This window comes from Anguilla rostrata, chromosome 6, assembly GCF_018555375.3.
Source record: "Anguilla rostrata isolate EN2019 chromosome 6, ASM1855537v3, whole genome shotgun sequence".
NCBI lineage: Eukaryota > Metazoa > Chordata > Actinopteri > Anguilliformes > Anguillidae > Anguilla > Anguilla rostrata.
This window is the reverse complement of record NC_057938.1, coordinates 63,246-76,251: the sequence shown is the minus strand read 5'-3', so window position 1 is coordinate 76,251 and position 13,006 is coordinate 63,246. Positions and strand designations below refer to the sequence as shown.

Sequence of the window (13,006 nt, the reverse complement as noted above, 5' to 3'; positions counted from 1 at the left end):
CTCCATTGCTATAGATACTGTATCTGCTAATGGGAGGCAGTTGGGCATCTGGGTTTTGTGTCAAATATGTTTTTGATGGGGGAAGTGGCTGTGACATTAATTTGCTCAGCCAGACCACCAAGCCACTGACACAGTCACCAAATGCCTCTGGTCCTCTGCTTCTCCCTATAGCCACTGAGCTAAGATATACTAACTCTCCATACAGATTAATGCACCAGCATGGCTTTAACCCTGGATTTATGGCTCTGAGCATTCCTCACTTGCATTTTTTGAACTTCACAACTTCATTGCAATGTTCAGCTTAAACTGTTTCCACTTTTATCTGGTAATTGAGCTCATGAATGATTGAATATATTCCATAGTACTCTTTGTTAATTCTTTTAAATGTAAAAGCTTCAATTACATTTTTCTGTTAGGTTACACTCATAAATCCACCTCTGTGCCTTCATGGTGATCTGTTTTTCATTGCTGTGTGTTCTGGATAAGAGTGTGCCAGGTGTTTGTAATATGACGTTTGCTGAAGCTAAAAAAGGTTAAAATGTTTTAAGTCCTCATAATGTACATAGCAGGATAGAGATTTGTTTCCCTTCTTTGTACTCTTTCTAGAGCTTTTCTGTGTGTGTGCATGTGAGGGATTGTGTGTCAGTGGTTATGTGTTATGTGTGTGTGAGTGTGAGTGTGTGTAAATGGTTGTGTGTGTTTATATGTGTGTGAGTGTGTGTAAGTGAGTGTGTGTGTGTTTTTGCGTGTGTGAGTGGTTGTGTATGTGTTTGTGTAAGTGTGTGTGTGAGTGGTTGTGTGTGTGTGTGTGAGTGAGTGTGTGAGTGGTTGCGTGTGTGTGTTCATGAGTGTGTAAGTGAGTGAATGAGTGGTTGTGTGTGTAAGTGAGTCTGTGAATGGTTGTGTGTGTTTATGTGTGTGTAAGTGAGTCTGTGAGTGGTTGTGTGTTTATGTGTGTGTAAGTGTGTGTGTGAGTGGTTGTGTGTGTTTATGTGTGTGTAAGTGTGTGTGTGTGTGTGGTTGTGTGTGTTTATGTGTGTGTAAGTGTGTGTGTGTGGTTGTGTGTGTTTATGTGTGTGTAAGTGTGTGTGTGTGTGGTTGTGTGTGTTTATGTGTGTGTAAGTGTGTGTGTATGGTTGTGTGTGTTTATGTGTGTGTAAGTGTGTGTGTGAGTGGTGGTCTCTGACTTCAGTTACGTAAGGGTTGTTTTGTGTGATCACAGCCATGTGGCCAGGCGGTAGATTAGCGATTAGCTCAGCTGCTTCCGGAATTTAGCTCGGGGGGCAACTCGAGGACGTAGAGGGACACTGTTTACCTCAGAGGAGGGCGGGGGTGTGGGAATGAGGCTTTGCCCCGTAATGTATTTACCAGGCTGCCCAGCAGGTCCCGTGGAGCCGCACAGGAAGTGCAATCAGAGTCACAGCCTCAAACAAAGAGTGTGAGAGCCAGGAACCCGACAGGAACCTGACACAGGACAAACGGTGAAATCCTCTGTGCTCTCCCTCTCTCTCTGTCTTTCTCTCTGTTTCTGTCTCTTTCCATCTCTCTCATTCCCCCTCTCTCCACTCTCCCCCCTCCTATCTATATGTCTGTTTATATCTATCTATGCGTGCCCTTTAGAAACACCTCAGGACAGTTACACCCAGTCCTCCAAGCGTGATTCTGATATACACCAAGTTTTACGAGCATGATTCTGATATACACCCAGGCCTACAAGTGTGACTGATATACACCCAATTTTACGAGCGTGATTCTGACATACACCCAGTCCTACAAGTGTGATTCTGATATACACCCAGATTTACGAGAGTGATTCTGATATACACCCTGGCCTACAAGCGTGATTCTGATATGCACCCAGTTTTATGAGTGTGATTCTGATATACACTCAGTTTTACGAGTGTGATTCTGATATACACCCAGTCCTACAAGTGATTCTGATATACATCCAGATTTACGAGTGTGATTCTGATATACACCCAGTTTTACGAGTGTGATTCTGATATACACCCAGTCCTACAAGTGATTCTGATATACATCCAGATTTACGAGTGTGATTCTGATATACACTCAGTTTTACGAGTGTGATTCTGATATACACCCAGTCCTACAAGTGATTCTGATATACATCCAGATTTACGAGTGTGATTCTGATATACACCCAGTTTCTACAGTGTGATTCTGATATACACCCAGTCTACAAGTGATTCTGATATACATCCAGATTTACGAGTGTGATTCTGATATACACCCAGTTTTACGAGCGTGATTCTGATATACACCCAGTCCTACAAGTGATTCTGATATACATCCAGATTTACGAGTGTGATTCTGATATACACCCAGTTTTACGAGTGTGATTCTGATATACACCCAGTTTTACGAACGTGAATCTGATATACACCCAGGCCTACAAGCGTCATTCTGATATACACCCAGTTTTACAAGTCTGATTCTGATATACACCCAGTTTTACGAACGTGAATCTGATATACACCCAGTCCTACAAGTGTGATTCTGATATACACCCAGTTTTACGAGCGTGATTCTGATATACACCCAGTCCTACAAGTGTGATTCTGATATACACCCAGTTTTACAAGCGTGATTCTGATATACACCCAGTCCTACAAGTGTGATTCTGATATACAACCAGGCCTACGAGTGTGATTCTGATATACGCCCGGTCATAAATTGTGATTTAAGAAATATTTGTTCCTAAAAAACCCATTGGTAATCTGTAATTATTGTGCTTTTGGTTTCTGTGTTTGTTTTGATTAAAACTACACAATGAGTATGTAGGGTTACATTAGATAGCAGAAAAATTACTGTGACTCTTAGCTAGCTGATTAGATCCAGTGTGTATTGCATAGAAGGCATATTGAATTAATAATAGTAGGCTTATCATGGTGATCAACCCTGTCACTAGCAAACTGGCATGTCCAGCTACTGTAGCCGTTAGCTTGATGTGGGTATACCTTCATTTCAAAACTGTAATAAATTAAGCCACAATGGTTCTCATGATGATGACTTGGATGTGCTGTGTGAAAAATCCTTATGAATTAACCTTGTCTAGCTCAGTAATACGGTAGTGTCTGTGTGAACCTTGCCTAGCTCAGTAATACGGTAATGTCTGTGTGAACCTTGTCTAGCTCAGTAATATGTAGTGTCTGTGTGAACCTTGCCTAGCTCAGTAATACGGTAGTGTCTGTGTGAACCTTGTCTAGCTCAGTAATACGGTAGTGTCTGTGTGAACCTTGTCTAGCTCAGTAATACGGTAGTGTCTGTGTGAACCTTGCCTAGCTCAGTAATACGGTAGTGTCTGTGTGAACCTTGTCTAGCTCAGTAATACGGTAGTGTCTGTGTGAACCTTGTCTAGCTCAGTAATACGGTAGTGTCTGTGTGACCACCATTGTCTACTGCTAGCTCAGTAATACGGTAGTGTCTGTGTGAACCTTGTCCCAGCTCAGTAATACGTAGTGTCTGTGTGAACCTTGTCTAGCTCAGTAATACGGTAGTGTCTGTGTGAACCTTGCCTAGCTCAGTAATACGGTAGTGTTTGTGTGAACCTTGCCTAGCTCAGTAATACGGTAGTGTCTGTGTGAACCTTGCCTAGCTCAGTAATATGTAGTGTCTGTGTGAACCTTGCCTAGCTCAGTAATGCGGTAGTGTCTGTGTGAACCTTGCCTAGCTCAGTGATAGGTAGTGTTTGTGTGAACCTTGTCTAGCTCAGTAATACGGTAGTGTCTGTGTGAACCACACGCTGGCCGGCCTCTGGGGTTACTTCAGGGCAGGCCCACAGTACCAGAGGGAAAATGCAGTTTAACAGAGGATATCCTGATAATAGCAGGGGGTTCCTTCTCCTGAGTCTGCTGTTTGCTTTGAATGACACCTTGTGTCATTGAATGTGAGGGGTAACCTATGCAAGGAGCCCAATTCCACACGTTTACAGGACCTTACCTGCGAGGGGTCATCTGCGACCACACGCTTCACCAGGGTTTCCTAGGGAAGCTCCACTTACATTACATTACATTATAGGCATTTAGCAGACGCTCTTATCCAGAGCGACTTACACAACTTTTACTTAGCACTTTACATTGTATCCATTTATACAGCTGGATATATACTGAAGCAATGCAGGTTAAGTACCTTGCTCAAGGGTACAACGGCAGTGTCCTTACCCGGGATTCGAACCTACGACCTTTCGGTTACAAGCGCAGTTCCTTACCCACTGCGCCACACTCCGTCCTCCACTTAGACACAGAATGGAGCTTGGATGAATTTGGTTTCAAAACGGCCCTATGGCTTTTCGTCACAATGGCTGTCAATGTACCCCAGGAAGCAGGGTTAGTGTGGGAGGCCTGTCGGGTTTGGGTGTATCCCAGGAAGCAGGGTTAGTGTGGGAGACCTGTGGGGTTTGGGTGTACCCCAGGAAGCAGGGTTAGTGTGGGAGGCCTGTGGGGTTTGGGTGTACCCCCGGAAGCAGGGTTAGTGTGGGAGGCCTGTGGGGTTTGGGTGTACCCCAGGAAGCAGGGTTAGTGTGGGAGGCCTGTGGGGTTTGGGTGTACCCCAGGAAGCAGGGTTAGTGTGGGAGGCCTGACGGGTTTGGGTGTACCCCAGGAAGCTGGGTTAGTGTGGATGGCCTGTGGGGTTTGGGTGTACCCCAGGAAGCTGGGTTAGTGTGGGAGGCCTGTGGGGTTTGGGTGTACCCCAGGAAGCAGGGTTAGTATAGGAGGCCTGTGGAGTTTGGAAGCAGACAGAACAATGCATTCCTGAGATCAGTGGCTGACGATGCCTGCAGTTTATGACAGGACTATGGGAAGGGCCCGTGTTTATTTTAAAGATACACTTCCCTATCATAATGCAACAGTAATGGGAGGTACCCTGTACAGTGGCCAAGGCTATTATAGCTGTGGAATTCTCCAGTGGATGCTCCATGTCTTGCTCTCTCTCTCTCTCTCTCTCTCTGTCTCTGTCTCTCATGCAATAATACAATTTTGCATCCATCTTAAGTGATGAAACATCCGCCTTTCTTGCGCAATGGGTTTTTCTCATTGTTTTCTCTGTAAACACCGGTGTTTTGGCTGGCCTCATCACCTCTGCGGTCCTCAATTACCCTGTCAACAGGTTGGCAGATTATCATAAACACTTGAGTGTTCCCAGAAGTCCACCAGCACTTTTAAGACAATAAGAATAAAACCCTGTGGGGGGGGTGGGGGGGGGGGGGGCTGGGTGCTGCTGGGGACAGGTCTGCCCAAAACAAAACTACAAGCCGACTCCAAAGGTTCCCATAAAATATATTTATTTTTTATGAATGTATATACATCCCATACATTGCTGTTTACAAGGTGCTGGTGGTTAATTGGTCTGAGCGGTCTATGGCAGCTTTAAATGCGTGTACACAGGGAAAGCAACAGGACAGTTATGAGTGTGTCCTCTTCATATGCTCATAAAGTTCCAGAAGGCTGTAGATTAGAGCTGGCAGTGTGGCAGTCTCCTCTCTTCCCTGGAATTACCCAGAGACACTAGAGAAAAGAGAGATGGACAAAGTGAGATGCAGAAGGGGCTTGCAAGTTTTCATGTTGGCCAGATGTCACACTAAATTACAATTTTGTTTTCCCATTCTGGAGCACCCAGTCATACTTGTAAGTCTGTCCTGTCCCTGTAACACCCTCTCCCTGTAACACTGTACCTGTAACACTGTCCCTGTAACCCCCTCTCCCTGTAACACTGTCCCTGTAACCCCCTCTCCCTGTAACACTGTACCTGTAACCCCCTCTCCCTGTAACACTGCCCCTGTAACCCCCGCTCCCTGTAACACTGCCCCTGTAACCCCCTCTCACTGTAACACGCTCCCTGTAACACTGCCCCTGTAACCCCCGCTCCCTGTAACACTGCCCCTGTAACCCCCTCTCCCTGAAACACTGCCCCTGTAACCCCCTCTCACTGTAACCCCCTCTCCCTGTAACACTTTGCCCCTGTAACGCCTCCCCCCATGATGCTCTCTCCCTGTAATGCCTTGCCCCCTGTAACACACAGTCACTATAGCACACTGGCCCTATAACTGCTCTGCCCTGGTGACAAACTTCCTGTTTTGTCAGTGCTGTCTGAAGTACATGTCCTCTAACTTTACCAGAACACTTCAGAAGGTTTAAGCCCAGAACAGACTTACCCAGAGTCCTTGTTTGCCATTTCCTGGAGCTCCTTTAAGTGCTTCTGAAGATCTGTAGAATCAGAACAATCACAGCACAGCATCAACCACAGTATCAATTACATCACAACAGCAATCACTGCATCAATCACGGCACAGAATCAATCACACCATCAGTATATCACAGCACCAATCACTGCATCAATCACAGCTCAACATCAGTCACAGCACAGCATCAATCCCAGCACAAACACACGTGCACGCACTAAGCGCTGCACACAGGATATTTCACCACATTCAATGCCTTTTAAAAATGGCGAGTAATACCAATATTAAAGCCTGAAGTCGTTCCGGGAACATTCATCCCCTGTGAATTCATCCCTGTTCCTCCAATTCCTGGTACATTCAATCCTGGTTTAGTTAGTCCCAGAAAATTAATTCCTGTTCCTCCCAGTCCTGGTTTGGTTAGAACTGGGAAAGTCCCTCCTGTTCCAGCGCTGCCGGGTAGCAGCCCTGGCAGTTTGGGGGAAGCCGGCTGAAAGGCAGAAAACGTGCCTGTGACCTGCAGTAAATACTCTTCCTACATGTGCCACTATCCTGCAGTAAATACCCTTCCTACACGTGTCACTGTCCTGCAGTAAATACTCTTCCTACATGTGCCACTATCCTGCAGTAAATACCCTTCCTACATGTGTCACTGTCCTGCAGTAAATACTCTTCCTACATGTGCCACTATCCTGCAGTAAATACCCTTCCTACATGTGTCACTATCCTGCAGTAAATACCCTTCCTACATGTGTCACTATCCTGCAGTAAATACTCTTCCTACATGTGCCACTATCCTGCAGTAAATACCCTTCCTACATGTGCCACTATCCTGCAGTAAATACTCTTCCTACATGTGTCACTATCCTGCAGTAAATACTCTTCCTACATGTGCCACTATCCTGCAGTAAATACCCTTCCTACATGTGTCACTGTCCTGCAGTAAATACTCTTCCTACATGTGCCACTATCCTGCAGTAAATACCCTTCCTACATGTGTCACTATCCTGCAGTAAATACCCTTCCTACATGTGTCACTATCGCACAAAAATATGGAGAAACAATAGGACTCATTCGGGAGTCAGATTTGATTGTGTGTGTATTGCATGTGCGTGTTTGCATGTGTGTGTTGCTTGTTTGTGTGTGTGTATTGTGTGCGTGTGCTTGTGCGTGTGCGTGTGCGTGTGTGTGTATTGCGTGTGTGTGTATGTATGTTGCATGTGTGTCTGTGTGTGTATTGTGTGTGTGTTGCATCTGTGTGTGTGTGTGTCTGTCTGTGTGTACTGTGTGTGTGTGAGTGTTGCGTGCGTGTGTATGTGTCTATTGTATGCTTGTGTGTTTGTGTGTGTATTGTGTGAGTGTGTGTATTGCATGTGTGTTTGTGTATTGTTTGTGTTTGTGTGTGTGTGTATTGTATGCTTGTGTGTGTATTGTGTGAGTGTGTGTATTGCGTGTGTGTGTGTTTGTGTATTGTTTGTGTGTATTGCGTGTTTGTGTATGTGTGTGTGTGTGTGTTTGTGTGTGTATTGCCTGTGTGTGTGTGTGTGTGTATTGCGTGCGTGCGTGCGTGCGTGTGCGCGTGCGCGTGCGTGTGTATTGCATGCGTGCATGTGTGAGTGCGTGCGTGTGCGTGTGTGTGTATTGTGTGTGTGTGTGTGTGTGTGTGTGAGTGCGTGCGTGCATGCGTGCGCGCGCGCGTGTGTGTGTGTGTATTGCATGCGTGCATGTGCGTGTGTGTGCGTGCGTGTGCGTGTGTGTGTATTGTGTGTGTGTGTGTGTGTGTGTGTGTGTGAGAGAGAAGGCTTACCTTGGGGATGCAGTTTCTGAGTGACTGGTTGAGGTTGAGGACCTGGTTGGTGAGCAGGCTGATCTCGCTGCTCTTCACAGCGATGCCGTGTTTCTGAAGCTCATTCTCATTTCTCAGCTTGCTCTGCTCCTTCAGCAGGCGCTCCAGCTCCTTATCGTACCTGTCCTGCGCCTCCTGGCTCCTCCTGCGGCTGAGCGCGGCCTCGGCCGTGCGGTTCTGCCGGCTCCAGCGCAGGTCCTCCTGCAGCCGCGCGTTCTGCACATTCAGCCGGCTGCTCTCGGCCTGGATCCGCGACACCTGCGAGCCCACGCTGTCCAGGTAGCTCTGGAACTTGGTCTCCACCTCACGCGACAGGCTGCTGCAGTTGCTGCGGATCTGGTCCAGCTGCTCCTTCTGCTTCTCGCAGGTGAGCTGGAAGGGGAACACGACTGGGAACAGGCCATCAATCCGGGTCATGAAGGCGCGAGTCACCGTCTGGATGCCGTCCAGTGATTGGACGAAGTCGCCCTTGCACTTCCTGCCATAGGCGTCCAGCTGGCGCTGCAGGTCAGAGGAGTTCCTGCGCAGGCTGATGGCCTCCAGCGTCAGGCTGTCCCGCGCCCGGTTGGCCAGCTCCAGGTCCCGGCTCAGGTGCTGCACAGTCTGGGTGAAGTTGGCTTCCAGGAGTCTGTACATGGCCTGCCGCTGAATGAGCTGGCTGCTGGTGCTAGCTGAGGGGAGAGAGCACTGAATGACTTCCTGTAACTGTAACATACCATATCGGCCAGAACATAACCCTAACAGCCACAACACAACCAGAACATAACCCTAACAGCTCTCCGTTTCTCCGAACATGCAGTTTAACATTGTTGTATGGATTTCATATGGTTCCTGTTACTTTTTGACACAGACAGTACATCAGTGGTCATTGCAAGTGGCCACAGAGAGAACAGCTTTGAATGATCCCTTATGAAAAAATCACGTGAAAGTTGCCTTTTTACATAAGAAAATCACAATTTCAAAAGTGAAGTTCACATTTTCTCATGTGAATTTAACAGAAAATGTAACATATGAACTGGAAATTCTCACGTGAAAAAATGTTTGACAATGTGAAAAGAAAATTGGATTTGCATGAAGTCATGAGAAATGTGCATCTTCTCCTTTATAAAACATTAAGTACAACTTTCACGTGAAAACAAAATGTGACTTTTTCTGCTATCATCTTATGAGCGGGATTATTTTTATAGTTCACTTGTACTCTTCACATGCTGGGCGTTCACATGTGGTTTTTGAGCACGTGGTTTTTTAACATGCTATTTTTTTGTAAGGGATGTCTGAGCAAATATGTGTATGTTTTTCTCATTAACACCCAGAACATCCTGAACTTATAAGTTATCCGAACTTCTTATCTATGAGCTACACACTTCAAAAGCATCAACACTCTGCTGTAGCAAAACGCCATACAAACACTTATTGCACAACTAATTGCACCTTTCCTGTTATCCATCAGCAAGGAAGAATGATGTAGATGCCATGCATTAAGGAGCAGAGCAGGTGTAGACTTACGGTTCGAGCTCCCGGGGCATGCTGCGGGAAGCACAGGCGCTTTGTTCCTTTTCTCTATCTCACACATGTACTGCAGAAGAGAAAAATCAACAGTCACACAGTCCATTTTACACACACTGCAGAGGAGAAAAATCAACAGTCACACAGTCCATTTTACACACACTGCAGAGGAGAAAAATCAACAGTCACACAGTTCATTTTACACACACTGCAGAGGAGAAAAATCAACAGTCACACAGTCCATTTTACACACACTGCAGAGGAGAAAAATCAACAGTCACACAGTCCATTTTACACACACTGCAGAGGAGAAAAATCAACAGTCACACAGTCCATTTTACACACATACTGCAGAGGAGAAAAATCAACAGTCACACAGTCCATTTTACACACATACTGCAGAGGAGAAAAATCAACAGTCACACAGTCCATTTTACACACATACTGCAGAGGAGAAAAATCAACAGTCACACAGTCCATTTTACACACACTGCAGAGGAGAAAAATCAACAGTCACACAGTCCATTTTACACACACTGCAGAGGAGAAAAATCAACAGTCACACAGTCCATTTTACACACACTGCAGAGGAGAAAAATCAACAGTCACACAGTCCATTTTACACACACTGCAGAGGGAAAAATCAACAGTCACACAGTCCATTTTACACACACTGCAGAGGAGAAAAATCAACAGTCACACAGTCCATTTTACACACATACTGCAGAGGAGAAAAATCAACAGTCACACAGTCCATTTTACACACACTGCAGAGGAGAAAAATCAACAGTCACACAGTTCATTTTACACACACTGCAGAGGAGAAAAATCAACAGTCACACAGTCCATTTTACACACATACTGCAGAGGAGAAAAATCAACAGTCACACAGTTCATTTTACACACACTGCAGAGGAGAAAAATCAACAGTCACACAGTCCATTTTACACACATACTGCAGAGGAGAAAAATCAACAGTCACACAGTCCATTTTACACACACTGCAGAGGAGAAAAATCAACAGTCACACAGTCCATTTTACACACACTGCAGAGGAGAAAAATCAACAGTCACACAGTCCATTTTACACACATACTGCAGAGGAGAAAAATCAACAGTCACACAGTTCATTTTACACACACTGCAGAGGAGAAAAATCAACAGTCACACAGTCCATTTTACACACATACTGCAGAGGAGAAAAATCAACAGTCACACAGTTCATTTTACACACACTGCAGAGGAGAAAAATCAACAGTCACACAGTCCATTTTACACACATACTGCAGAGGAGAAAAATCAACAGTCACACAGTTCATTTTACACACACTGCAGAGGAGAAAAATCAACAGTCACACAGTCCATTTTACACACATACTGCAGAGGAGAAAAATCAACAGTCACACAGTGGCATTCAGATCCTCCAAACATTTAATGGGTTTTGTTTTGTATAAAAGAACCAGCCATTTTGTAAATGATTCCTGAGTATTTGGGTAAAAAATGGTTTGTTGTGCCCTATTCATTACTATAGTCTGAGGGCCCTGTGTAGAGCCAACCATGTTCAGAATGAAAAGGCAAAAAAAGGCATATTAGGCCTAATTGTCACATTATCGGCATAATGAATTTTAATATATTCGGCAACTTAAAAACTGAAACATTTTCCTTAATTCAAACAAATATGATTTTTTAAAATAATAATTCATTTTATTTATATAGCACCATTCAAGCATAGAGCAAATTTCTTTCCAGAACAAAAAAGAATGAGGTACAAATTAAAATAAAATTACAACATAAAAACAAAGAAATAAAACAAGAAGAAATATGCACAGTAAAAGTAAACACAGTAAAAACAGAATTGAAACCCGGCAATACAAAATCTGAAAAGATGGATGGTAAATGGCTATTAGTCATTATGTAAGCCAATTTAATAAACATAGGGTTTAAGGTGAGATTTAAAAACAGGGACTGTACCAGATTTTCTTTAATGGTAGGTTACAAATATGGTGAATAAGGGGGGAAAAGTTCCCCATAAATTTAAGACCGTGTGTACTTCTATTTTTCAATGACTTATAGGGACAAATCCAGGCCTGTCAATAATGACAGATTTATGAATGGAGCATTATATATTTTAAATGATAATTTATTAAACGCCAGATCTAAACCCAACAAAGTACTTATCAATGTAACTCCAAAGATCTGTTTGAGAACAAGCACAGATCTGTGCCTATGCACAAGCCCCTCTATATTAGATTTCAACACAAAATATATCCAGAACTTTAACTCCTTCTTTGAACACTAAAGAAATAAAAGATGTGTAAAATGTTTGGGTTACCCACCAGTTTGGTGTTGAAATTGAGGATGGTGGCAGTGGACACGTTGGCAAGTCTGCGCAGTCTGTGCAGGTCCTGGTCGTCCTTCAGCTTCTTGGTGAGGGTGGTGTTGAGCAGCCGCGTGAGGTTGCTCTTCAGCTGCTGCAGCTGCTTGTTTTCGGCGGTGAGCTGCGTGAAGCTTTGCTGCAGGTCCTGCGCCCGCTTTTCCTCTGACGACTGCTCCGGATGCCCGTACACCATGAACAGCACCAGGCTCACGATGATCAGCGACTGGATCAGTGAGCTGAAGAAGAAGATGATGCGCCAGTAGTAGCCACAGCTCTTTCCTTTGGACTTGTGCATTTTCTTTGCGTCCAGAGCGAACTTGGTCTGTGGATAGCTTCCGCTGTACATGGCTGTTTGAGCGGAGTTAGCCGCTGAGCTGGAGCCTGTCTGCTTGAGATTCTCCTCTTCAGGTCCTTGGGAAGTCAAACATCAGACACGTTCTGCTGAGAATGCCGGTCTCAGACGGGTGGGAAATATTCACTGTTTATAAACGAAGCTCCACTGTTCCTATTGCATGACTCCTTCCTGCTTTGCACTGCCCTTGAACATCGTTCCAGAGGTTATCATAACATCGCACATTGGGGCGGGGCGGGGGCGGGGGGGGGGTAGTGCGAACATTGTTCTCACTATGGCCTCCTGTACCCACCCCATCTAGCTTGACAGGTAATTGTAAATAAGTACAAGTAACAATTGCAATGGTTTTTTTTGGAACTTATTTGAGTCATTCCTAAACAATATCATCAACAGATTTCCGTATCGCATCAGTGTGTTTGGAAACAGACCAGATGTCAGCGGTGGAAAAAACCCAAGGGGCTGCTGGGAGGTTAGTGCTGTTTTAGTTTTTTTCTGTGAAGTGGTAACTGAGGCCATTGCCCTGGGTTTTACCTGTTCTATCCTGCAGGGACAGACGGGATTCTGCTGTAACTACACGTTCCCAGGCCCCAGCTGCGCAGAGGACAGTCTGCTGCAACTCCCAGCTGCGCAGAGGACAGTCCGCTGTAACTATAACATGTTTACAGGCCCCAGCTGCGAAGAGGAAGGCTTTAAACCCGCCATTTTAATTAGACTATTTTTATTATGAAC

General features: G+C 45.0%; 1 protein-coding gene across 3 annotated transcripts; it reads right to left on the bottom strand.

Moving 5' to 3' along the window:
- Positions 1-5,285: 5,285 nt before the first annotated feature.
- On the bottom strand, positions 5,286-12,464 carry plvapa (plasmalemma vesicle associated protein a). 3 transcript variants are annotated; one of them, XM_064341279.1, is made up of 6 exons: positions 11,885-12,463; positions 9,549-9,618; positions 8,004-8,713; positions 6,491-6,686; positions 6,173-6,224; positions 5,286-5,525 (listed from the first exon to the last, which is right to left on the bottom strand). In XM_064341279.1, the coding sequence occupies exons 1-6, from the start codon at positions 12,269-12,271 to the stop codon at positions 5,513-5,515; spliced, it is 1,428 nt and encodes a 475-aa protein (XP_064197349.1). In that variant the 5' UTR covers positions 12,272-12,463; the 3' UTR covers positions 5,286-5,512. The 3 variants fall into 3 exon arrangements, with proteins under 3 accessions (XP_064197349.1, XP_064197348.1, XP_064197350.1); XM_064341278.1 differs by having other exon boundaries at positions 6,479-6,686; positions 11,885-12,462; XM_064341280.1 differs by lacking the exon at positions 6,491-6,686 and having other exon boundaries at positions 11,885-12,464.
- Positions 12,465-13,006: the final 542 nt, after the last annotated feature.

Coding starts and splice junctions, on each gene's coding strand:
- plvapa (XM_064341278.1), bottom strand. CDS start 12,271: ATGTACAGCGGAAGCTATCCACAGACCAAGTTCGCTCTGGACGCAAAG. Junction 8,714..9,548: donor ATGCCCCGGGAGCTCGAACC/GTAAGTCTACAC, acceptor CTCTCCCCTCAG/CTAGCACCAGCAGCCAGCTC. Junction 6,687..8,003: donor TCAGAAACTGCATCCCCAAG/GTAAGCCTTCTC, acceptor TCTGCCTTTCAG/CCGGCTTCCCCCAAACTGCC.